The 24,658-nt window shown below is 28.2% G+C and overlaps 2 protein-coding genes across 2 annotated transcripts; both read left to right on the forward strand.

Annotated features, from left to right (window-relative positions):
* The first annotated feature begins 12,672 nt into the window (after window positions 1-12,672).
* On the forward strand, window positions 12,673-17,529 carry LOC107626405 (serine/threonine-protein kinase KIPK2-like). Its single transcript, XM_016329280.3, has 3 exons — window positions 12,673-12,914; window positions 14,130-16,065; window positions 16,495-17,529. The coding sequence occupies exons 2-3, from the start codon at window positions 14,333-14,335 to the stop codon at window positions 17,345-17,347; spliced, it is 2,586 nt and encodes an 861-aa protein (XP_016184766.1). The 5' UTR covers window positions 12,673-12,914; window positions 14,130-14,332; the 3' UTR covers window positions 17,348-17,529.
* Window positions 17,530-18,486: 957 nt separating this feature from the next.
* LOC107626406 (tyrosine-protein phosphatase RLPH2) lies at window positions 18,487-21,461 on the forward strand. Its single transcript, XM_016329281.3, has 4 exons — window positions 18,487-19,101; window positions 20,220-20,287; window positions 20,404-20,583; window positions 21,126-21,461. The coding sequence occupies exons 1-4, from the start codon at window positions 18,540-18,542 to the stop codon at window positions 21,291-21,293; spliced, it is 978 nt and encodes a 325-aa protein (XP_016184767.1). The 5' UTR covers window positions 18,487-18,539; the 3' UTR covers window positions 21,294-21,461.
* The last annotated feature ends 3,197 nt before the right edge of the window (window positions 21,462-24,658 follow it).

Consider the following 24,658-nt stretch of genomic DNA (forward strand, 5'->3'; position numbering starts at 1 on the left):
AGAGAGAGAGAGAAAGAAAAAATGGTTTATGAATGGGTCCATTATTATTGTCATTTTGTGTCGTAAGCTGCATTAATATTTTGATTTAACATGGTGACTTGGTTATATAAGAAATTTTGTATCCTCATTGTATTCCATTGAGCCATGTTAAATGGAAAATGGTCAAGGGAATGTGTATTAGACTGAAACTTCTACAAGGTCAGAAAAGTTGACTTTCTTGACGTGTCATCCGTGATCACAATGCTTTCTTCTCCTCCTTTTAATAATATTCAATCATTATACATACAAAAAATCAGTAACTAATTAATCATCATATAAAAAACATATATTTGATATTTCATGAACAAATTTATTATATTATTATAATAAATTTGATTATTAGCATGTTATTGGTTATATTATTTTATTATATATGATAAGTTTGATTGTTTTAGTAAAAATAGATAAATTAATGTGTAATTATTTTTGAAGTGATGATAATAATTTACAAATATTTGGAAATTTTTTTTTTTTTGTAATACAAATATTTGGATTTAATATACTATTCAGGTCAACCTTTTTTCGGTTTCAGTTTTTGGGCCCTTTTTGGAAATTGGGCCCCTTTCAATAGTTAAGATAGTCTTTCGCCGTTTTTTGGACCAAGAATCTTATTGGGCCAGCACAGGCTATCGGAGTCCACAAATAAGTAATCTATTTCAATTTGTCCAAAAACTCAAGCCCATAAAATTATTTCCAAAAACTATCAACTTAAAAAATATTATCAATCAAAGATGTGGCTAGTTGCCATAAAGAACAAAAATCAACGGATTAATTGATTACCGGCCAAAAAATTAATAATAAAAAAAACTCATGATTCATTTCATGTCTCTTCATCGGATACAATATGTCAATTCAACACACAATGTACACTAATGTCTAATCTAAACGAACCATGGAAAAAGAATATGATTAGATTGAAGAACTAATCCATCTTACTCCATAACAGTTTTTTAACTGTTTCTCTTTTGATTTTTCTGAACAGGAGAAATAAAGCAGGAGAAGTTTAAGAATAAACGAAAGTGCTCCAATGATACTAAAAAGTAAAAACATACTAATTAAAAACCTTATCATTTCATATATGCTTGGTAGCAGTCTCTTGCCTCTTCTCAATATATCTTTTTTGATAAATTAGATTTTTTTTAGACAATGAAAATAATACTAAACTAAAATAAATTAGTAGAATCTAATCAATAAAGTAGAGACATTAACCAATTTGAGTTGTTGTAATGGTTAACTCATTAGTTCATTTAAGTAAATATCAAGAGTTCGAATTTCGCTTTGTACATGTAACAGCTCATTGACAATTTTATTTAAATCCTTAAACGGAGATATCGTGAAAAACCAAAATAAAAAACCAACATTTTTTAAGCAACTTCATTTAACTTCCATAAGTTTCTTGATAAATTAGATTGTATTATGCAGAATAATTCGACTAATTTGGCTTAAAAGTTTATAAATAATCAATAATAATTTTTTGGATAAATTATAATTTTTTGTCCTTAATATTTATAATTTTTTTTAAAATTAAATAGTTCTAACGTTTAATTTCATTCAATTTTAATTTGTCTCTAGCATTTCTGATTAATTCAATTTTATCCTTAACGTTTTCTATTTGTTTCAAAATTATCCTAAAATGTTTTTAATTTTGTTCTTAACATTTTAGATTGAATTAACGTTGAGAGATAATTTTAATGCAAATTAAAAATGTTTAGAACAAAATTAAATACAATTAAATGTTAAAAATATTTTTAAAAAAAATTACAAACGTTAGGAATAAAAAAAGTATATTTTACTCTAATTATTTTTCTATTTTAAAAATTTAAATTTAAGATCATGGAGAAAAAAAAGTCTTAAGTTTATATCTTTTTAAGATTTTAAATATTTTTATTTTTAATTTCAGTAGAATACCTATATAATAACCGCCGCAAATATTGAAAGTATATGTAAGATTAATTATTATTGACTTTGTCGGTGGCTCCATCCTCCATGGCATGCAGTCCATGCTTAGGCATCACTCGAAAGAATGGTAGCTTTCTTAAACTAAACACCAAAAATTGTTGTGCACACTTGTCTTCACCTTATTTTTCTTTTATGTTACTATCTTCTTTTTTTAAGAGATTCATTAATTGTTTATAAATCAAGGTTATTGATATACTCATATCTAACATTATTATTCTCTTAGTGTGACACACGCCATTTTTTTTAAGAAAAGAAATCCACTCATTATTCTTTCATCATTAAACAATGTTTCATATGATATCTATGTATATGTACATCCAATATTTGGAGGACATTTTCTTTTCTTTCATTAGAATATGTGTTTGGCTTCTTTACAATACACATACATACACACGCTTCATCATCATAACTTTATTAATTATGTTGGAATCATATCAAATTTCTGGTGCTCAAAGTAAATTATATATAATTTTAGAAAGAGTAACATTATTTGTGATAAAGGTTGACTTGCCATTATTATTTTCATCCTTTCTGAAAATGTGAATAGTAAGAAAATATTAGGTTTAATTATTTTGTTAGTTTTTATTTTTTTAATTATATTTTTATATTATTTTTAATTTTGTAATTAAGTTTTTTTTATATTAAAAATGTTAAAATTAATATAATATTTCTTCTAAAATATATGCGGTCAAATATTTAATTAGATTTTTAATTATTTTTAATTTATAAAAAAATATTCAGTTAATTCTAATATTTTTTATACTAGAAAAAATCTAATTATAAAATTAAAAACAGATTCGGAACCCAATTGAAAAAAAAATATAAAGACTTAATTATAAATTTAGTAAACTTATAAGGACCAACATAATAATTTGAGAGTTAATTTTTTCGGTTAATATCAATTAATTTTTAAAAATTTTTAATTTTACATTTTAAATCCTAATCCTAAAATTTTCAAAAAAAAAAGATTAAAAATAATTTTATAATAAAAATGGCTAATATATATTAGCTATTAAAAGGTATTTTCCTATACTAATTCTAATTATTAGAGGATATAACAATGTAAAATAAAATAATTGTCCTATGATCAATGACATAACAATATTTCATATAAAATTATAAATAAAATTAAAAAATATCACCCTATTCTTATATAGAAGATTTTTATTTTGGGTTGCCCACGGTATCCCCCAACCCGACAGGCCAAGGACTAATCTGTCGCGGATTGGAACTCAATTTAAGGGTCTGCCGCTGACCAATGGGTTGCTGCATGCACAAAGCGGGATTCGAAGCCCCGACACTTGCTTAAGCGGACGAGTGAGCTGACCACTCGACCAACCCAAGTTGGTTATTCTTATATAGAAGATAATTCACTTAAATGTTCTATATATATATAGAATGGCCTAACTAAAATCATAATAATTATGTTTGGCAGCATAATTTATGTTTGTGTGACAATGAATGAGACATGCACTCATAGATGTAGAATGGAGGACCACAAACCCTAGTTACATTTTCAATTGGGTCAGATATGTGGTCACACTGTGACCAGGAGAACTAAAAGCTTCATAGCTAAAAAGAGTGGCAAATGGTCACAAAGTTAGGCATAGTTGCTTTCCAAAGTTGAACAAGTTATAGTCCTTGTTTTTTTTTTGGAGGGGGTTGAAGAAGCATATATATATATGGTTGCTTTCTAATTTCTAAGTGTTTATTTGTACCTTCTTCTTTCCTTGGCTTTAAAGAGAAGCCCCCCATACACATCCTTTTCCAAAAAAGTTAGGTTCACACCCATGTGAACTTCCATTGTGGACATCCTTTACTAGAAATCCATGATGTTTTTTTTTTTAATATTAGGTTGTTTGATTTGATTTGATTTCACCATTCTTCTCAATTTTTTACATTGGTTAGTTGATCCCTTTTTGTTCAAGGAAATTTGTCTCATTTGATTATATTATTATCTCTCTAATAACCATTGAGATTTTATTCAATTTATGATGGTCTAGAATTGTTCATGTCAATCAATATGTAAATAAGTGTAAAATAAATTGGTAAATTGTACATTGTTATTTTAATGTATTTTAATTTGGTTTCTAGTGTGATACACTATATGCTCATTGAATTTCATGAAGCTGTATTTGGTTTTGAGAACAGATAAAATAAGACATTATGAATAAGATATAAACGATAAAGATACAAAAATTAGTGTTCTTATATTTTGTTTGGTGATAAATTAGAATAAATTATGAATATGTAATTTATTTTATTTTTTATTTAAAAATTAAAAAATATATAATAATAATAAAAAATGAACAAAAAATAAATAAAAAATAAATTATGTCTTGTATACTATTTTTATTTTTTTCTATAAATATAAAATATACTAATTTAATATCTGTAGACATAATATTGTTATTTATATCTCATCTGCGTAAATACGATTTTAAATTTTTGTATTCTTATTTCAAAATTCAGTATCTATAAATAAATGCAGTCTCACCAACTTAAAAAAAAAATCATAAAAAAGATTAATCATACTAGCTAGTTAGTTATGTTAAATGGAATAAGTATTATATATAACAAAAGATATAAGCATAAGTTTAGTACGGCCAACATGAAAATGTTTCGATTGATAAGTAATTATATGTTAATTGATCGAATAAGAAATGATAAGATGAAAGAAAAAGGATAAAAATGACGTTTATATATTGTTAAAAAGATTTTGATGAGATTGTGCTAAGTGATTGACAAATCAAGAGAAAATCAGAAGAACATTATTTGGTCAAGTGGGTAAATCACATAGGAGATATATATAGTCCAATAATTAGATATAAGAGAAAACTTAAGAAGATTCTAAATGATTCCACAAGGAAAAATCTAGGCGTAAATGACCTAACTTGCAACATGATTGGCATGGTGGATGAGATATTTCATTCTACAACTATATTAAGTTTATATTAAAATTAATTATTAAAATATATATTAAAATAAAAAAAATTATTATACATAATTTTATATAAAAATATATAATAATTAATTTGGCGATTAATTTTTTAGCGTATACATAATATTTAGGTTTATTCATATATTATCATAAATTTAGGGTAAATGATATGCTTAGTCACATCTACTTTTTATGTTTTATTTTTTAATTATTTAATCTAAATTCAAATCTAAAAAAAATCATTTCTTAGTGTGTAATGCATAAATAATATTTAATGTACTTTAAAGCTATACAATCTTAATTAAAAATCTTGATATTTTTACTTTATTTACTAATTAATAACAAATAATGGGTAGCTAGCTAGCTCGGTTGAGAAGTTGATATAGAGGATCTAACTTATTTAATAAAATATTAATTTTTCTTTAGAAAGGAAAAGGCTTAGTCAAACTCTTACAAAGACAAACAAGAAAAAATTTTCATTCCAATAAATTGGCGACGGAAAAACTGCCACTATATATTAAAGGTTCACCAATATTCATTTACTATTTTGAATTTTGACCACCTACATGTGCCAACTTCTTTAATCTTTATTTCTCAAATATTGTATATGTAATTAAATAAGAATTCTCTATCGTTTAGTAGAAATTATATACAAAATTAAAAGTTGTACTATTAATTAAGTTTTAGAATTTGTTAAAAAGAATTAAGAGATCAGAACTTTATTCTCTATGGTAACATTTATTTTGAGGTACTGAAATAGAGACCGAGAGATTGAGACTCAATATCATGTTTGTTGGTTCAGAGACTGGTACTAAAATTTCTATCTATGTCTCCAAAATTTCAGTATTTCAATATCTCCAAAAAATGGGGACACAGGGGACTAAAATTTTTAGAAATAGAGACAGAAATTTTAATAACATTTTATATCTAAAATACCTTCATTTCAATTAGTTCATTCCAATTTTATTCTTTGTACAAAATAAATTAGAATTTCATTCTTATTTCAATTTCTGTCTCCTACTTTGCACCAAACAGAATACTAAGATTTATTTCAATATTTGTCTCTTAGTCTCTGTCTCTTAATCTCAATCTTTCCGTCTCTATCTCTCCACCAAACGCTACATATAAGTTAGTTAGTAATGTGAACCTTACTATTCTATTCATATATAAATATATAAGAAGGTGGCTATTTTTTATTTTTTCTTAAAATGATTTTTTTTTTCATTTTTTAGTGTAAAACTAATTAACTTCACACTTAATTAATTTCACACTTTATAATTATGTCAACATTGAACTTTAAGAGTGATTAAAAGATTAATAAATGATTCACACATAAAGGATTTGAAATCTCTACATATAGGGACTATTGTATTCTTCTAAAATGGTAAAGTGAGAATCCTCCCTCCTACCTTTGAATTATTTTCCCTCTAAATAAATGAAATTAATTTATTACATGCCCTCATTGTCTTGTTTTGGGTCCATTTATCTATCAATATCTACCATCCGGTACCAAAAAAATTGTTATTACCTACTCTCACCACACATGTGTATGCATAAATTGTGGAGATTTATGGTTTGTGGTACAAAATAAATGGCAAAATAAAAAATAAAAAATGGAAAATAAAATAGATTCATTACCGACACAATATGATTACAGTCACAATTATTTTTATTAAATTGTCTTCTTCCGGGGAGTTTCTTCCTTCCATCTTTTAGATCTAATTAGTGCATCAAAAAAAATGATGGTTTCTTTTAATAATTTTGTGATACTTTAAAATAAATGTATACTACTTAAAATTTACTAATAGCAGTTTTTATTGTGACAGTAATAATAAGAAATGAACTTACATTCTATAGAATATAAATGAGCCTATGTAAATGAGCCTATATCAATAATAAAAAAAAAATACAAAACAGTTTTTAATATTTATTCTTAAAATTAAATATTTTAATTTTTAGATTTTAAAACATACAAACAGTTTTTAATATTTATTTTTGTTGAACAATACAGTTTTTTCTAATTTAATTCGAAGAATGAAATACAGAATATTTTCCAAAAAAAATAAAAAATATCAAAATAATATTTAAAATTTTTTAAAATTTTAAAATAATTATTTTAACTAAACAAATCAAATTGATAAAAAAACTGTATTGTCTATAAAAATAAATATTAAAAATTATTTTATGTATTTTAAAAGTAAAAAAAAAACTAAAATATTTCATATATAAAAAATGTCAGAGATTGATTTAAGCAATTGTTCCAAAAAAATAAATAAATATTATATATATATATATATATATATATATATATATAAACCCAGCTGTTAATTAGAATAATGTGGTGAAAGAGATTTATCATACTCATATGAACTGTGAACAAGTTGAAAAAGCATGGGACCAACATCAATAAAGTGTCGCTGTTCAAATTTTATGATATCTGACATATTCGCATAAACAATAATAATAAACAGTAAATCATACACATCCACTTTATTATATATATTTTTCAAATATAATAAAATTGGAAAAGATTTAAGTAAAAGAATTGAAATTGAAATTTAAAAAAAAATTAGAAAAATACTTGTCTAATATTATCAAACTTAAAAAGTGTGAAAGTTACCATGTTCAATAATCCAAATTGGATTTCGCTTTCATAATTCGTTGATGAAAACTCATATTATAGGAGCCATACGAGTACTCCTTTTTGTGGGGTCACTAACTATCACCCTGCAATAATGTGCCAATTCAACAAAAATACAAAAACCATAAATCCAGTGATAAATTCTGGTCACTGCAATTTCAACTTTCAAATGAATTTCAAGATCAATAACTATTTCGGTAAATTATAATTTTATAATATTTATAAACTAATTTAATGGTTTTTTTTTTACAAAATATAGAAAATATATATTAATGTTGTATAACTTAGATAATAATGAAAATATTATAGAAGTATATCTTTGGTGATAGGGAGATTTAAATTTGCGATTTGTTAGGTGAGTATGGAGAGACTATATCATTTGAGTTATAATTTATTGTCTATAGAAATATATGCTTTATTTCATCATAACAGAGAACTTTAATAAACTTACATCTTTACCGTATAATTCACACTCTACTATACAGATTGAAGTGGTATAGAGAGAAAAAATAAATTTTTTTTATAGTTATTTTTAATTATTTTATTGTTATTCAAAATGTGAGTCCTACTTTTTTCAATATCTCTTTCATCCCATAAAAAAAAAGATTTATAAACTTACATCTTTACCTTATAATTCCCCTTATTTTATTAATGAATACAAAGTTACTAAAAGTATAGCTCAAATCTTCCTATTATTTTGTACAAACATGTTTAATAATTGTTCAAAATGTTTTTTTATATATTATAATTTACTTGTTAGGTCAACTTGGCACATCATCAGGTGAGAATTAATTAAGATTGCCACTAATATAATATTATTAAAAGAATTTTAAGTGTACCTGCTAAAACACTAATATTTTAATAGTTTTAATTATTGATTTCAATTATAATATATATTATATTAGTTAAAATTAACAGTTAAAATTATTAAAATATTAGTATTACTAGTATATTTAAAATTTTCCAATATTATAATTCCATATTAACACATCAATTTTACTTCAATATATGTTTAGTATATAAGAGTTATTTTTTCTTAGTTCAGACTGTTTTAATTTGGTCCGTCTATATATATTTCACACCTTTTTATATTCATGTAAAATCTCAAAGCAATAAGTATAATTTTATAATAATAATTTTTGAACTTACAGGTGCTACAAGATAAGATTAATTAATTTATTTATTAATTGACAAACTACCTCGTAAATCATCAATAAATATGAGCATTTGTGTTTCTTTCTTGTCGTCAAATTATAAGTATTAATAATTAATAGAATAAAATAATAAAAATTTACATTTTAAATTAGTCTTTAAAAAAATATTAATAAAGTCTTCTACAAAATTAAACATAAATAAATTACGTTTAAATTAAGATTTTTTATTTTAATTATACGAATTAATCTAAAAGTAAAGTGTTTATGTTTATTATTTTTAAAAATTTTATTAATATTTTTTTAGAGACTAATTTATTCAAAATATAAATTTTTAAAAATTTATTTATTATTTTATTCTAATTAATAATAGCGTTACTCAAATAATGAACTAATTCTCTCGGCTCCACTAGACAATTTTTTTTTCTTATAAATATTAATTTAATTAGGAGTATTTATTTGAAGATTATAATGTTGCAATTATCATCATAGGTTGAACCTGTTTTATTTGCTCACGAGTTTAATTCAGAATAAAATAATTAATTTATCATCATCATATATATATATATATATGAAATGCAAAATAAAAAAGGTACGTACACCATATTAATTTTCTTCAGGACAATAATTGAATGAGTGAATTTGTAAGTTAGATATTCTTAAATGTTGTCCAATGAATAGGGGGAAAAAAGGGGTGTTTATATAATTTATTTATCATTCAAATATTTATCTTATTAATATTATTTTATTGATATAGAAATTGGAAATATACTTATACTCTACACGTACACAATCATATACAAATTCAAGTTATTTACAGTTTGTCCCCAATTAATAAGCTATATTATTATTAAATATGATTTTTTATTATATAATAATTTTTTTGTAATTTTTTTGTTTCACTTATAAAAAATATATTAACAATTTAAAAAATAATTTCCATAATCTAGGTATCTCTCTCAGCTGAAATTCAACATTTAGTTAAATCAAGCCAGCACAAATTAAAGTTACAAATTTGTATTCAATAAATAATTTATATATGTTTTTTTTTTTTTGAAATTTATTTTAGGGCTGTGCATGATTGAGTACAAAAAATATATGTAAATTATTTATTAATGGAGGAAGTGATTGGTTGGTGGACATTGAAGTTGTCTCTTATTTGGGATTCATTGTTTCAATCAATGATCATGGCCATTATTATACCAACGCAAGTTTCAGAAATTTATTAGGTATACATCACATGATGACCATAGTACTTTCACTCAATTTCAAAAAAATAATTATACTCCCATCTTCCGAGTTCCTATATTCAAAATTGAAATAATATATATTCTTAATTTCTTTTTCCTTTTTCTTATTTTTTAAATGTATATAACTATATATACTACTTATTGGAAAAATTTTAAGTGTATCGAAAATACCGGTGTTTCAATTATTTTAATCGTTGATTTCAATTAATATATATTATATATTTTTTATAATTCAGATCAACAGTTAAAACAACTAGAATATCGGTATTTTCGGTACACTTAAAACTCTTCCCTACTTATTAACTTCTACTATCATTTTGATAAAAATATTAAATAATTAACTAATTATAAATTAGGCATGTATTATTTTTAAAATATAATGATAATATATAATTTTTTTTGAAAATAAAATAAGCCAAATAATATTATTTAAACATTTTTGGAATATAATTATATATTTGCAAATTCAACTATCAAGAAATCAAAATTTGCCTATAGAAAATCAGATATGCTATCTAACCTCATAAGTGAGCTAATCCTGTTTGGTAATTAATTTAAAGTCTTGCTAATAAATATGATAAGAAACTTTGAAAAGATTTTAAGAAAAATGTTTTTATTCATACACTTCAAAGAAAATTTTGTAGACAATGTATAAAAAACTAATATAACAAATCAATTTCAAATTTTATAAAAATGATATAATTAATATATACATATATATATATATATATATATATATATATATATATATATATATATATCAAAATATCCTAATTAATTCATCTATTCGATGAAAAAAAAATTCAAAATTTATATAAAATATTATTCAATAATATAAGGCTAACATGATTTACATCTAACATCAACAAAGTCCTATCTTTTAAAAAATAACATTTAATATTACAAGACATAATGGATGGTGAAATTTTAGATCATACCAACAACTATAAATAAATAAACCTTCTTGGCTCTTTTCATTTATCAGAATGCATAAAATGATATTATATATTTATATCACATCTAACATACTTAAATAAATAAATAAATAATAGAGCATTGGATGCTATATGATATGATGAGACGAAATACATTTTAATATTTTCAACTATATATATATATATAGTTGTTATTTAAAATAGGAATGCAAATCTTAGATCGCCAATTTTTTCAAGCTAAGGTTAAATTATTTATTGCAAAGCGACAAAAGTCGACCAAGAACACTAAAATTATTGTAAGTACTATTTAACCAGCCAAAACATATCATGTCATGAATTTTTTTTTTAAAAATTTATTTTCATACATGAAAATGAAAATTTCAAATAAAAATCAAAACCTTTTTTTTTTATATATATTATTATATTATATTTTGTCTTTAATCACAACACATTCACATGAGAGTGCAGATAATGTTTATTAATATATAGTTTTTGTTTTGTTTATTTTTCATGTTCCACCAAAAATATCACATTCACATGGAGGGTGTACCAAAAAATTTCTACTACACTTTTTCCTTCATATATTGTGGTTATAATTGGGTTTTATTTATGAGTATGTTTGGTTTATACTTGCTAAATTATTAGTTAGTTTAATGGTGAAAATATATATTTTTTAATTTATGGTTTGAATTTAAAAATGATGTAAAAATACAACTTAAGATTATTATTTTATTAAATATAGTAAACGAATTATATTCAATTTAATTTACATTATTTGAATCATGATTTGCCTCATGAACTCTTAAATGATCATACACTAAAGTTTTGATCTTATTATTAGTAGATTATTCACTATTTTTTTAAAAATCTTTAATAGTAATTAATCTTCTTAACTCTTAAATATTTGATGAGTTTGAAAATATTTATTTACTATAACTGGGATAAATTTTTTGGAATAAACTTGTATATTAATCACTAACATAGTAACATATCGGAACTCTTCATTATTATTTATTTTTGGTTTAATTACTCTATTGGTCCTATAGTTTCGTAAAATTTTCAATTAGGTCTTTATATTTTTTTTTTCTTTTAATTGAGTCCTTGCACTAAATTTTTTTTTAATTGGGTCCTTACACTTTTTTTTCCTTTTATTTAGGTCCTTATACCAATTCATTTTTTTTAGTTGGGTCCCTATAAAATTAAGCCAATTACTATTAAGAGAGACTTAATTGAAAAAAAAAATAGTGCAGGAACTCAATTAAAAAGAAAAAAAGTATAGGGACCTAAATGAAATTTTACGAAACTATAGGGACCAACAGAGTAATTAAACCTTTATTTTTTTCTAAAAAAAATTGAATACTATTAATAGTTTGTCAAAGAAAGTCCAACAAGAATACATGGATTAAATACATTTGTTGAAGTTACCTAAAGTAATAATTTATTCAATAAATATACGACAAAGTATTAAAAACTTCAAAATCAAAATCTTGCATATTTAACACTTTCTATTTTTATAATTCAAATATAACAGTGCAAGTAAGGTAAATATAAATTTCTATTTTTTCAAATTTGCAGTAAAAATTTTGAAATAAAAATTTGGTGGGTCCCAATTTGTACAAAATAATCAGTGCCAGTGCTGAAAGCCTGAAAGCCAAGCAGAGAAGCCAGAGGGAAAAAAAATCATAAAAATAAAAAATAAAATATAATAATAATACAATTTTTTTATTAATTTTTCAAAAGACAAAAAATAAAAAATGAATAATGCATCTTCTCTTCTGCATCTTCTTCTTCCTCTTCTCTCTCTCTCTCTCTCGCTCTAAATCCGAGCTTCCTCCACGTTAGGGTTTTCTTCTCATCTCTCTTATCCTCACTTCCTTCTTCTTCTTCTTCTTCAACTTTGGTTCCGTCATTTTCAACTTTCCAGAACCTTCGTTTTCAAACGAGCTTCCGTTTTCAGCTTCAGCTTCCACCACGTTCCGCATCGCGTTTTGAAAAACGGTTCGTTTTATTCCTGCTAGATCCTTAAACGACGCCGTTTTGTTGTTTAGTTTTTGTATTTGCTGTGTGCTTCGTTAGTTGTAGTTTTGGATCTTCTCCTTCTTTGTGATGCAGTTTTGGATTCCGTACGCTGCAACGAAGACACTGCATTTTTGTTGTTGTTGTTGTTCATGCTTTGATCTTTTATCGAAAATGTGATTTTTGGATATAGTTGAACAATGGATTCGTTTACCAATATTAGAAGAAAAAAAAAGTTTTTGAGTTTTAATTTTAAATCACTTTGTTATATATCATTATTTTTCTTTCTATTTTTTTTTTCGACTTTGATAATGAAAGTTTGGATGTTATAGTTTCTTTTTTTTTTTTTTTTATCGTGAGCGTGTGGATGCCAATCCAGTTTATGAAGATTGGTGCAACATTCTTAAACTAATTTTAAAGCTTGATTTTTTTTAAAAAAAATTAAAAATAAAATGTAACTATTTCTTTGATTTTATTTTTGAAAAATAGGCATAGACTTATCGAATCGTTTTAAAAATTTTATTTTTCAAATTATTAAAAAAGAGTTAGATCGCTTTTTTTTTCTTCCTTAATTTGAAATATTTACAGTTTGCTTCTTGTTATTGTTTCTATTTTTTTTCTCAAAAAAAAAAAAAATCAATTTTGATGAGAATATGGCGCTTAGTTATGCCTTTCCATCCTTTTTTTTCTCCGTAGCATAAAAAGTGTTGTGTAATGTGTTAGTTAAACTGCAAGTTGCTTCCTGCTTTGCTTTACTTTTCATCTGATCTATTGATTTGACATATTATTGAATGGCCCCGAAAGCAAAAGATGATTCCTACTTCATAAATCATAGTACTTTTTTTTTTTCTGTTTAGATATGCTGGTCATATTCTAATAGAATTAGATGGTAAATTAAACTAGATCCTATGCATAAATGGATGTCAAAATTGCATTGTGTATTGTACACTATCCACACATACCTGCGTTTATGTCCTTATGACTGTAGTTTTCTCTTCTTTGAGTTTTATCATATAAGTGGATGTTTAACTCTGGAGAAGACAATAAATTTAATTGGTTCAATAAATCTTCCTGTTCCTATTAGTTTCTCTTGCAGTTCTGATGATGTCAATTTTTGTTTTCTTTTGATTGCTGTCTTCTTTTGTTCTTAACTTTTACTGGTTTTCTGATTTATTCAAATGTTTCTGATTGCTTTAGGGATTTAACCTCACATAGCTGGTGAAGAAGTGAATGTATCATTTGGAGTTCAAGTTTGATTTGACCAAAACAATGGTCCTGATTCTAAAAGGTCACTGTCCTTGAATGGTAAGTGTATGGTGTCTGGAGCCACAGTGAAATGAATTAGAATAAACATTCTTCACACCAAAGCTAAGCTAGTGGAGCCAACTTATCTTTAGTTAATGGGTTCATACAGTGGCACTTGTGAAATAGTTGAAGCAGGGGAAGACATAGATAAAGAGAAAGCTGCAGAGATATATCGATCTAATTCTGGATATAATGCAGCTGAGAAAAACCAGAAGCTTCCTGTGCTGAAACTACAGCATAAGGATCATCTAGATGATGAAATTAATAAGCTGTTTGAGTCAATTACTCTTAAATCTTCATCAAGGGATTGGAGCCTTATACAAGATGGTACCAGCCCTAAGATGAAAAGTACATTAAAAAAGCCAATGACAATGGGTGTTCCTCGGTCGCCACGAGTTGGAGCTTCTGAGCCAGTGACTTTAAAGCAAGCATTAAGGGACATGTGTATATCTAAGGCATCTGAAATGGCTGCTATGAGAAGATTATCAAAGTCATCAGCTTCTCCAAGAATATCTGAGGCTGGAAAGATACATACACTGTACAATTCTGTTGTAGTTGAAGCTAGACGATCAGGGCCTTCTTATGTTGGTAGTAAAGGTAGTAGTACAATGGAGATATCTCTAGAGACAGATGAAAGTAAGTCACTTTCATTGGATACAACTTCCCAGTCTCATTCAAATGCTACAAGCACATCATTGAGCCAAAATGTTCATACTTCTGAAACTGCTGGAACAACTGAACACAATGATACCAGGGATTCATCATCAATGCAAAGTGATTCTGCATCTTCATCATGTAAAGTAGTTGTTCAATCACAGCGTTTGGAACCTGCTCAAGTAGAAAAACAAATATCTGAATCTTCTCCTTCTGGTGATAGCAGTAAGGGAAGTAAATTAGACTTGTGTGAAAACGAGTCATCCCCTAAAAAACTAGGAAACAAAGCATCTGTACCAAAGAAAGGTAAGCTACACTCAGGATCTTCCTCTTCTACCTCAGTAAATGGCAACAGAGTGTGCAAAAAGTCGCGATCCCCTCGAACAGTCAAAATGGTCATCAAGAACAAGGGTTTGGTAAAGAAGAAACTAAAGCAGGGTTCAGGTTCTGCATTATGTGATCCTAGATCCAATGATGCAAATAATAAGCCAGCTCCACTGGTATGTGAAAGATGTTTGTGTGCTATAGAAAACAAAGGTAAAGGAGACAACCAAGACATGGGGTCTATCAGGCCTGGAGAAGGAGTAAACTCAAGTGAGGCGCGGTCAGGCTTGGTTTCGACCAGCTGCAATAGTGGCAGAGAAATTACAGAGGTGAAAAAGAATACCAGATTGAAAGAGCAACTTGAATTTTCACAAAGTTCAAAGAGTAGTCAAGGTGATTATAGCAGTAGTACCAGTACCAGTGATGAGAGCAATGTCAGTGGCTCTACTTGTGGCAATAGGCCTCACATGTCAAAGGATGTTAGGTGGGAAGCCATTCGACATGGTCAAATGCGTCATGGAGTCTTGGGATTGAGACATTTTAATCTTTTGAAGAAACTTGGCTGTGGAGACATTGGGACTGTTTATCTTGCTGAACTGATTGGCACAAATTGCTTGTTTGCTATTAAGGTTATGGACAATGAATTTTTGGCAAGAAGGAAGAAGATGCCTCGGGCTCAAACAGAAAGAGAAATATTAAGGATACTGGATCATCCTTTTCTTCCAACAATGTATGCACAGTTTACATCAGATAATCTGGCATGTCTGGTCATGGAGTACTGTCCTGGTGGAGATCTTCATGTTCTACGTCAGAAACAGCTTGGTAGAAGTTTTTCAGAGCCAGCAGCAAGGTATGATACTAAGCATTTCATTTTCTGTTTGGTTAAAAGTATATGCAAATTCCACCTACTAAAACTTAGGTTAGATACATTAGTTTGCATAGTTGATGAAATATGCTAGTTGGCTTGTGATCCTTCTCATCAATCATCACTTTCCCTAGTATATTCAAATAGGATTTGCTAAATTCTCATGAACGTCACTTTCATGTTGTGTTGTACAAACATGATTTGCACTGTTGCAGATTGTGTAACTTGAAAGAGTATGTTTGTTACCTTGTAAATTCTTGTGTTATGTAATAGGGTCATACACTCATTCCTTCTGGATAGACATAGGCTACCTTGTTCACAGCATATTGGAAATTGGATTATGAATATAATATGATGTTTAATTAAACAAAACTTTTATTATACACTGATGATTATGATTTGTTATGTGTGCAGGTTTTATGTTGCTGAAGTCCTTCTTGCTTTGGAATACTTGCACATGCTTGGAATTGTTTACCGTGATTTGAAACCTGAAAACATTCTAGTTAGAGAAGACGGGCACATTATGCTGACAGATTTTGACCTCTCACTGAGGTGTGATGTTAGCCCAACGCTTCTAAAACAATCTTCAGACATGGATCCTGCCAAGGTTTCCGGTCCATGTGTACAATCAAACTGCATCGAGCCATTCTGCATTGAACCGGTGTGTCAAGTTCCATGCTTCAGCCCAAGATTCTTACCTCCTGCTGCAAAGGCAAGGAAACAGAAAGCTGAACTTGCTGCCCATATCAGATCACTACCACAGCTCGTGGCCGAGCCGACAGACGCAAGATCGAATTCATTTGTAGGCACTCATGAATACTTAGCACCAGAGATCATCAAAGGGGAAGGGCATGGAGCTGCAGTTGATTGGTGGACATTTGGTGTTTTTCTTTATGAGCTTTTATATGGAAGAACACCCTTTAAAGGCTCCAACAATGAAGAAACCTTAGCCAATGTGGTTCTGCAGAGTTTAAGGTTCCCTGATACCCCTTTTGTTAGTTTCCAAGCAAGGGACCTTATAAGAGGCTTGTTGGTTAAGGAACCTGAGAATCGTTTGGGTACTGAGAAAGGTGCTGCTGAGATTAAGCAGCATCCCTTCTTTGAAGGTCTTAATTGGGCCTTAATACGCTGTGCTACACCACCAGAAGTACCAGATTTATGTGAGTTTGAGTTCTCAGAGATTACATCACAATCACATGGTAATAAGGGTGGGAAGTATTTAGAGTGTAAAACAACAGGGGAGCAAGTGGAATTTGAATTGTTTTGAGTTTTGAGACCAACACCCTCTTTTTGGCATGAATGGCATTCTTGTTATTGTTAGGATTCTTGTCTATGGCTCTAATGCACCATGTGCCAAATTGTAACAATCATCAAAGCCTATGTTGTAAATTAGTTTTGAATTTAATGCCTTTTTTGAGGTGTAGTAGGTTTAGGATACACTACAATACACTGCATCATAAACCCCCTCCCCCCCCCCCCCTCTCTTCCCTCCCTCCCTCCCTCTTCACCCAAAACCCAAAAAAAAAGTGTCCACTAATTCTGTTCTTAAGTTGGATTAAGTTACATTATAGAAAAGTGTATCAACAAGTAGTAAGATATTACTGTATAGTATTAACAAAAATAATGTAATCCCAAAAGTCTAGTATTATTTAGATTAGAAAAGGAAAAAAAAAAGGTTCTATTATTTTAATATAGGGGATTTAACTTAACAATCAAAAGTATTCATGGCTAAGATCAAAGGCTTTTAATTTACATACATTCACTCATGTATGGCCAACTATTTGATTCAACTACTTGCTATGTAAGACTAATTTAAATTAAAAATATTAGTGGATATAGATAACAATTAAACTCTTTTTAGTGTCAATAAAAAAAAATTTCTAACAACCAATTTATCATGTATATTAATATTTGTTTTTTGGTTCTTACAGTATCTCTAAAAGTATAATCCATTACGATTCAAGAACTCTATTTAAGAGTTTGTTATTAATCAATGATTTACTGCATGAGTATATACACAAGATAATATTCGAATCCTCGAGACTATATATATGTTGATTTGTTTCTCATAATGTATATATGTTGATCTTTAAACTTTCATTTGTTAAAAAATAAAATTCTAACAACTAATTTATCATATGTGTTGAATTTTTTTTGTTTCCCAAGGAATCCTACAGGCTTGTAGGCGTGGATTGAAGCTCCATTTAAAGACTTGCCGCTAATTAATGTCTTAATGAGTTACAATTTACTACATGCGAAATTTGAACTACCGAAAATGTATATGTTGATTTTTTGTCGGTATTGTATAAATGTTGATCTGTAAGCTTTCGTTTGTTAAGAAAAAAAACATTGAAGCCCAACCCAACCCACATCAGATAAAAAAAAACAATTTTTTTTATCTTCCTAAATGTCACACATGAACTTGGAGCTGCAATGCAAAGTAGTAGCCACCGATAACTATGTCTTCATCTTCAGACACAACAACCACCTCAACCACCTTAACATCCACGACCAACAAGAACAAGAAGCTCGTAATCTGCATAGGTGACATCCATGGCTACATAACCAAGCTCCAAAACGTATGGTCCAACCTCGAAACCGCCACGGACCCACACGACTTCAAAACCGCCACAATCATCTTCCTCGGCGATTACTGCGACAGAGGCCCCAACACCCGTGACGTCATCGATTTCCTCATCTCCCTTCCATCTCGATACCCAAACCAAACCCATATCTTCCTCGCCGGAAACCACGATTTCGCGTTTGCGGCGTTCGTGGGAGTGCTTCCACCGGCGGCGGGTGGAGAAGGGTTTCGCGGCGGTTGGAGGGAGTATGAGGAGAGTGAAGAGAGGGAAGGGTGGTTTAAGGGAGAAGGATATGAAGAGATGCATTTGCAAGGAAGAAGGTGGGCTGGGAACATCACTGTTAAGGTTAATACCGTTAAAGGAACCGAGTATCAGGGTTCAATTTATGATGCAGCACCCACCTTTGAGTCCTACGGTGTTCCTCATGGTTCTGCAGGTAACTGCTAGTTCTAAACTATCAAAGTTTAAAGTAACTCATATTCATTGAAACTAAGTTTAATTTTGATGCTGCAAGCATTTTACACAAACGTGCAATCACATTAGTTGTTTGACGTTACGTAATTGGATGCACGTTGTATAATGTTTTATGAGGAATGCTAGGGGACCAGCAATTTTGGTGTTTTGTAACTATCAATTGGTCATCAATAGTGCTTTTAATGGTGTGAGATTACATTTAATGATAGAAAATCACTCACTTTTGTTTTGATGTTTAAGTGCTGGCCAAAAAACACAAAAGTTGCTCGCCTCCTAGACTTTTCCATGTTTTATATAATCGTCCAATCACATTAGTAGTATTTTGCTGATGTGCTTTAGAGTAACTTTTCATCGGAATTAAATTCAAACTATCCAACAAACTAGTTACAATTGTGTGTCGAGTTAGTTTATATATGTCATAGTCATAGTTTATATGGTACTATGGTAGGATTGATAGTATTAGGTATTTTATATTTGATCGCATGAATGATCATCCAAAAGAACTTATATGATTGGATCTCTGTAAAACGTTTTAAGCTGTCCGTGCTTCAAAGTTAAACTGTTATTTATACAACATGCTTTTTCAATTATGTATATTTCATGTAGGTTATGAGGAAATTAGGAAGAGATAGAGAAAAGTGAGCAAGAATAACACAAATTGAGGGAAAATGTTTGGTGCAAGGTTAATTAATAGTAATAATGAATGTATTAGAGAAAGACCTCTAGAAATCATGGTATAAGAAGAATAGATTATGGAGGGTAGTGATAGTCTTTTGGGATAGAAGAAAATGAAGAAAATTTCATAGGTGAAAGAAACCATTAAGATAGGTGTAGATTTCTGTGGATTTACTTTACTATGATCATGATTTATACATGGGGTTGTTTGATTTATGCAACTAATCCCAAATAGTGAGACAAACCTTGCTTGTTGAGAGTTTTCTTTTCTTAGCATAAGGATTATTTTCAGTGCTATGAATGAATACTACTCTGTACCAGTTTGGATTGTATATATAGCCCTTTCTTGAAAATTTGAGAGTTATTATCTTTATCTCTACTTGAGGGGCAATGATTTTGGTTCAGATTTGATCAAGGCTGTTCCTGATTCGCACAAGAAATTTCTTGCCGATTTGATTTGGGTCCATGAAGAGGTGCGGCTTAACTTTCTTTGTCAGCATTTTGAACATCAAATCATTATTTCCTTTCCAAATAATCGTCGATGGAAGGAATAATTTGCTGCTGAAATTACTGTTTCGTACTTGACTAGGACGATGTCTTCGTGAACACTGAAGATGGAGTTGAATGCTGCAAGTTGATTGCTGTTCATGCCGGTTTAGAGAAAGGAGTGGATGTGAAACAGCAGTTGCAAATGTTGAAATCTCGCGATACTCGAGTGCCTAAGGTACCACAGCTTAGTGGAAGAATGAATGTATGGGAGATTCCAGAGGTAATAGCATGCTGTTTCTTTAATCAAAGAATAATACACTTGCTGAGGATTTAGGCTGTGTTTGTTTCAACTTTTGAAAAAAGTTATTTGCATACCTCAAATCTGAGAAATGTTACGGATTTGGTATTATGGGGTGACCAAAGTCCTGTATCGGATAGTATGAGATGCTTAATGTTCGTATTTAAGAAGAGTTGTTCTTCCTTACAGTTATCGACTTTCCTTAGATACTTAACAAGACGCTATTAAAGTAAGCTGAAAGGAACATACCTAATTGATGCTATTTTTTATATGCATATGTATATAGTTGAAATTCAATCATGCTACGTATACATAAAAAATCAGCCATCAAATCAACTATTCATATAGAATACATGTTAAAATACAAAATATACATTGAAGATAAATTAAACAACACATTTATTTATACACAAATATATGGTGGCTGATTCTTGATATATATGTAGCATTTTTCTTTGAAATTAACCTTTTCTTTTTGAATTGCTTTTGTAACTTCTGATTTGCACCTTTGATTCTTTTGGTAGGAACTAAGAACGAGTCCAACCATCATTGTTAGTGGTCACCATGGAAAACTCCATGTAGAAGGCTTAAGATTGATCATAGATGAAGGTGGTGGATATGCACATAAACCAGTAGCTGCAATTGTTCTTCCTTCAATGAAGATTATTCGTGATACAGATGTTTTGGCTTAAGTAGTTTCCTACTTATGATCATTTTTTTCCATCATAATACAATCTTAATCAAAATATTAAGGTTTAATCAAAATTATTACATTCCTCCTTGATTTTGCATATATTAAATTTAGTTGTCTTCTTAGATTGTCAATAAAGCATTATTATTTCACTGTTTAGTTCATCAAAGCCTTGGATCTGAATCCCTTGGCCTTGAAATTGCAAAGTAAAAGCTTTACATACGATTTCTTTGGTTGACCAAATTTGGAGGGGAATAATGCTATTTTATTTTATTTTAAATAACATTTTTAACACTATTTTTTCTTCCTATGTTTGGCTAGAAAGTAGCAAAACAGTTTTCAACCTGAGTAATGTTAAGAAATCAACACTATAATAAATTGCTAAACAAACCCATTATGAAGTTCATTAAAAATGAGTTTTTGTTGAGTTTAAATTTTGAATATTTTTTCTAATTGAGTTTTGGATGTTCTTGTTTTTAAGAGTTTTAGATAATTTTTTTCTTGTGTTGAATGTTAATTGTGCAATATTGGCTCCAAAATTTTCTCTTGAAGAAAATAAAGGTTTACAACTTGTTTATAATTTTGTGTATGTTTTGGCTGGATTTTGGTTTTTTGACCTCGACAAGAGGTGTCGACCAAATTTGTATCAATGATTTTAATTCGAGTAGTAGATACGATTCTTTTTTGTGGATTGTTTTTAGGATTGCGGATTGCTCTTAAGATTTACAAATCATGCCTAATAGAAGTATTAAAAATAATAATTAATTAATTATAGAATACTAGAAGTAAGAAAGAACATGTGCAAAAAATAAAAAACTATAAATTGTAAAAACATGTATTAAAATAAGAGTAAATATCCAAAATGGCCCCTGAATTTCACACTGCTACTCTAGTCTTTGATTTTTAAAAATGACCAATTAAATCCCTGAAATTCGAAAACGTATATTTCCGTTAGTCCCTTACAGAAGTGCCGTCTAAACGATGATATAGAGTGTGAACCGCGACATTTCTTAATCTAAATTCAAAATCTTTATCTTTATCTTTATAGTAATACAAATGGAGAGTTCATATTAGTAATTAATAATTAGTAATTAGTAATAGTAATACAAACGGAAAGCTCATATGCTGATGTGGAGCTCATACGTCTGAGAGTTTATTTGCTTAGGTGTCATCACTAGAAATTTTTAGAGTTATATTTATAAATTATAAATTATTTTTTTGTTTAAGACTTTAAGTTGTTATTTTTTAATTTTAAATTGTTTTACTTAAATTTATATTTTTTAAATTTAAACACTATTTTTTAAAAATTTATTGATTCTTTTAGTATTTTTTTTTAAATTTTGTTAATTTTTTTAAAAAATAGCAGCTACATACGTAGAAATACATATGCTTATGTTAGTTTAGAATTTTAAAAATTGTTAATATATTTATTTACATTATCTGCAAATTTAATTTAAATTTAAATTAAACTCAATCAAATTTATTTTTCTCTCTTTTAAACTGTGATTGTAGCTTTATTCTTTGTATTTATTTGCCAGAAAATTTGAGTGATGAACCAACAGAACCAGTCAATCAGCCAAAGATTTCTCCAAGAATAATGTTTCGTAATTGACAAACAAATTTTTTTTCCAGGATTGTACGGATAATTTATAGTACTTGTTTGAGTGTTATTATCTTAATAAAAAATGAGTCACCAAAAAATTTTAATAAAAGATAATTTTTTTAATAAATTTTTTTTTATATTTTTAATATATTTAATAAATTTTTAGTAGTAAAAATAAAAATATTTAAAAAATATACTTTTTTAATAGTAAAAAAATATTTTTTTATTCTTTTAATACTTTTACTTTTACTATTAGAAATTTGTCAAATACACTAAAAAATAAAAAAAATATTTTTCATTAAATTTTTTTTTATCAATTTAATAGAGTTTAAACAAAGACTAATTTATATCTTTTTTTTTAAATTTTTTAAAAAGAAATATTTTTTATGTAATAAATAAACAAAAAAATATTTTTATATTATTATACCTAAACATAATAGATAAATAATTTTTTTTTACATTAGATATCTAAACATAAAATTATTTTTAATTTTTTATAAGATATTTCAATAAAAAATAACTCAAAAAAATTATTTTTAAAAAGTCACCCAAACAACCCCTATAATATATTCAAATACTATTGTCTTACTCTTACCTATAAATTCATTCACCTTCCTGGCTTTCTACACATATTTAGGGTTTGGTTGTATTAGGTTAACAAAAAATGGTGGAACGTTATCTTTGCTTGATGCTGAGTGGAAAGATTCATGGCATTGACCTGAGCAAATTGGTATCGTCGTGGAAGATCTCTACTCCTCGGAGGAGGAGGAGTATTGGGAAGTGTGTAGACCGCCGCCTCCGCCACTACCACCACCTTCTTCCTTCGATTTCACAATAGATCTTTCAGCTTGGGACATGCACATGTTCTCTATGGATTCTAAGATTTTTCTAGTTGGAGGCATCGACGACGACAACCAACCATGCTATCAAATCTACGAATTTCAATGCCACTTAGCTGCCGGCGATGACGACGACGACGGGAATAAAACGGCAGAGTTAAATCCGTGCGAGTCAATTTCGAAGGTGCCGGCATCCATTGACTTTTATAATTCCCATATTGCTTGCATTTCCGGCGAAGCTTACTTTCTTACATTCAACGACGAAGAATGGTGTTTTTGGGTTCTCCGGGGTTGCGGCGGCGAGTGGGAACGCTTGCCGCTTAATACTCTCCTGGAGACTCAAGATTCCTTGAGTGTTTACCATCCTTATCAGATTCAAAAGTCACAATGGTTCTATTCCGACAAGAAGCTATTTCTTCCTTCCTCGGTTCAATATAATAAGTCCGAACATGTTTTGTGTTGTTTCGACCCACAAACTCGGCAATGGACAATGGAAGAACTTGACCGCTTCACATCTTTCCGTTTATGTTTATACGATGAAGATGAACTGCGGCCGTTTCTACCCCGTCTATTAGTATCCAATGTTATAGGTAATACTCTATTAGAAAAAGTTTAAAAAACCAGCACTTTTATTATAATTTAGTTAGTGAGTAATTTTACATTATTAAATATAATTTTACACTATTAAAAATATTAATAATAACTAATTAATGGTTACAAATAATAAAATTTACTAACTCTTTAGCACTCTTCTATTTAATTATTCGTCTATAACAAATTTTTGCACTAATGAGCTGGCAAAGCGAGTGAAAAAAATTTAAAATGCTAGTTTGTTTCTTTTAAAATATTAAAAGATAATTAAATTACAACTACTTTTTATTATTTTCTAAATATTATACTTTAATAAAATTATTCATAATAATA

Source organism: Arachis ipaensis, chromosome B2 (genome assembly GCF_059453495.1).
Source record: "Arachis ipaensis isolate K30076 ecotype BB chromosome B2, ASM5945349v1, whole genome shotgun sequence".
NCBI classification, from domain to species: domain Eukaryota; kingdom Viridiplantae; phylum Streptophyta; class Magnoliopsida; order Fabales; family Fabaceae; genus Arachis; species Arachis ipaensis.

Bases quoted from the DNA above. Each gene is read 5' to 3' on its own strand.
- LOC107626405 (XM_016329280.3), top strand. From the start codon at position 14,333: ATGGGTTCATACAGTGGCACTTGTGAAATAGTTGAAGCAGGGGAAGAC. The intron at 16,066-16,494 runs GTATGATACTAA...TTATGTGTGCAG, and splicing joins TTTTCAGAGCCAGCAGCAAG to GTTTTATGTTGCTGAAGTCC.
- LOC107626406 (XM_016329281.3), top strand. From the start codon at position 18,540: ATGTCTTCATCTTCAGACACAACAACCACCTCAACCACCTTAACATCC. The intron at 19,102-20,219 runs GTAACTGCTAGT...ATTTTGGTTCAG, and splicing joins TGTTCCTCATGGTTCTGCAG to ATTTGATCAAGGCTGTTCCT. The intron at 20,288-20,403 runs GTGCGGCTTAAC...GTACTTGACTAG, and splicing joins TGATTTGGGTCCATGAAGAG to GACGATGTCTTCGTGAACAC.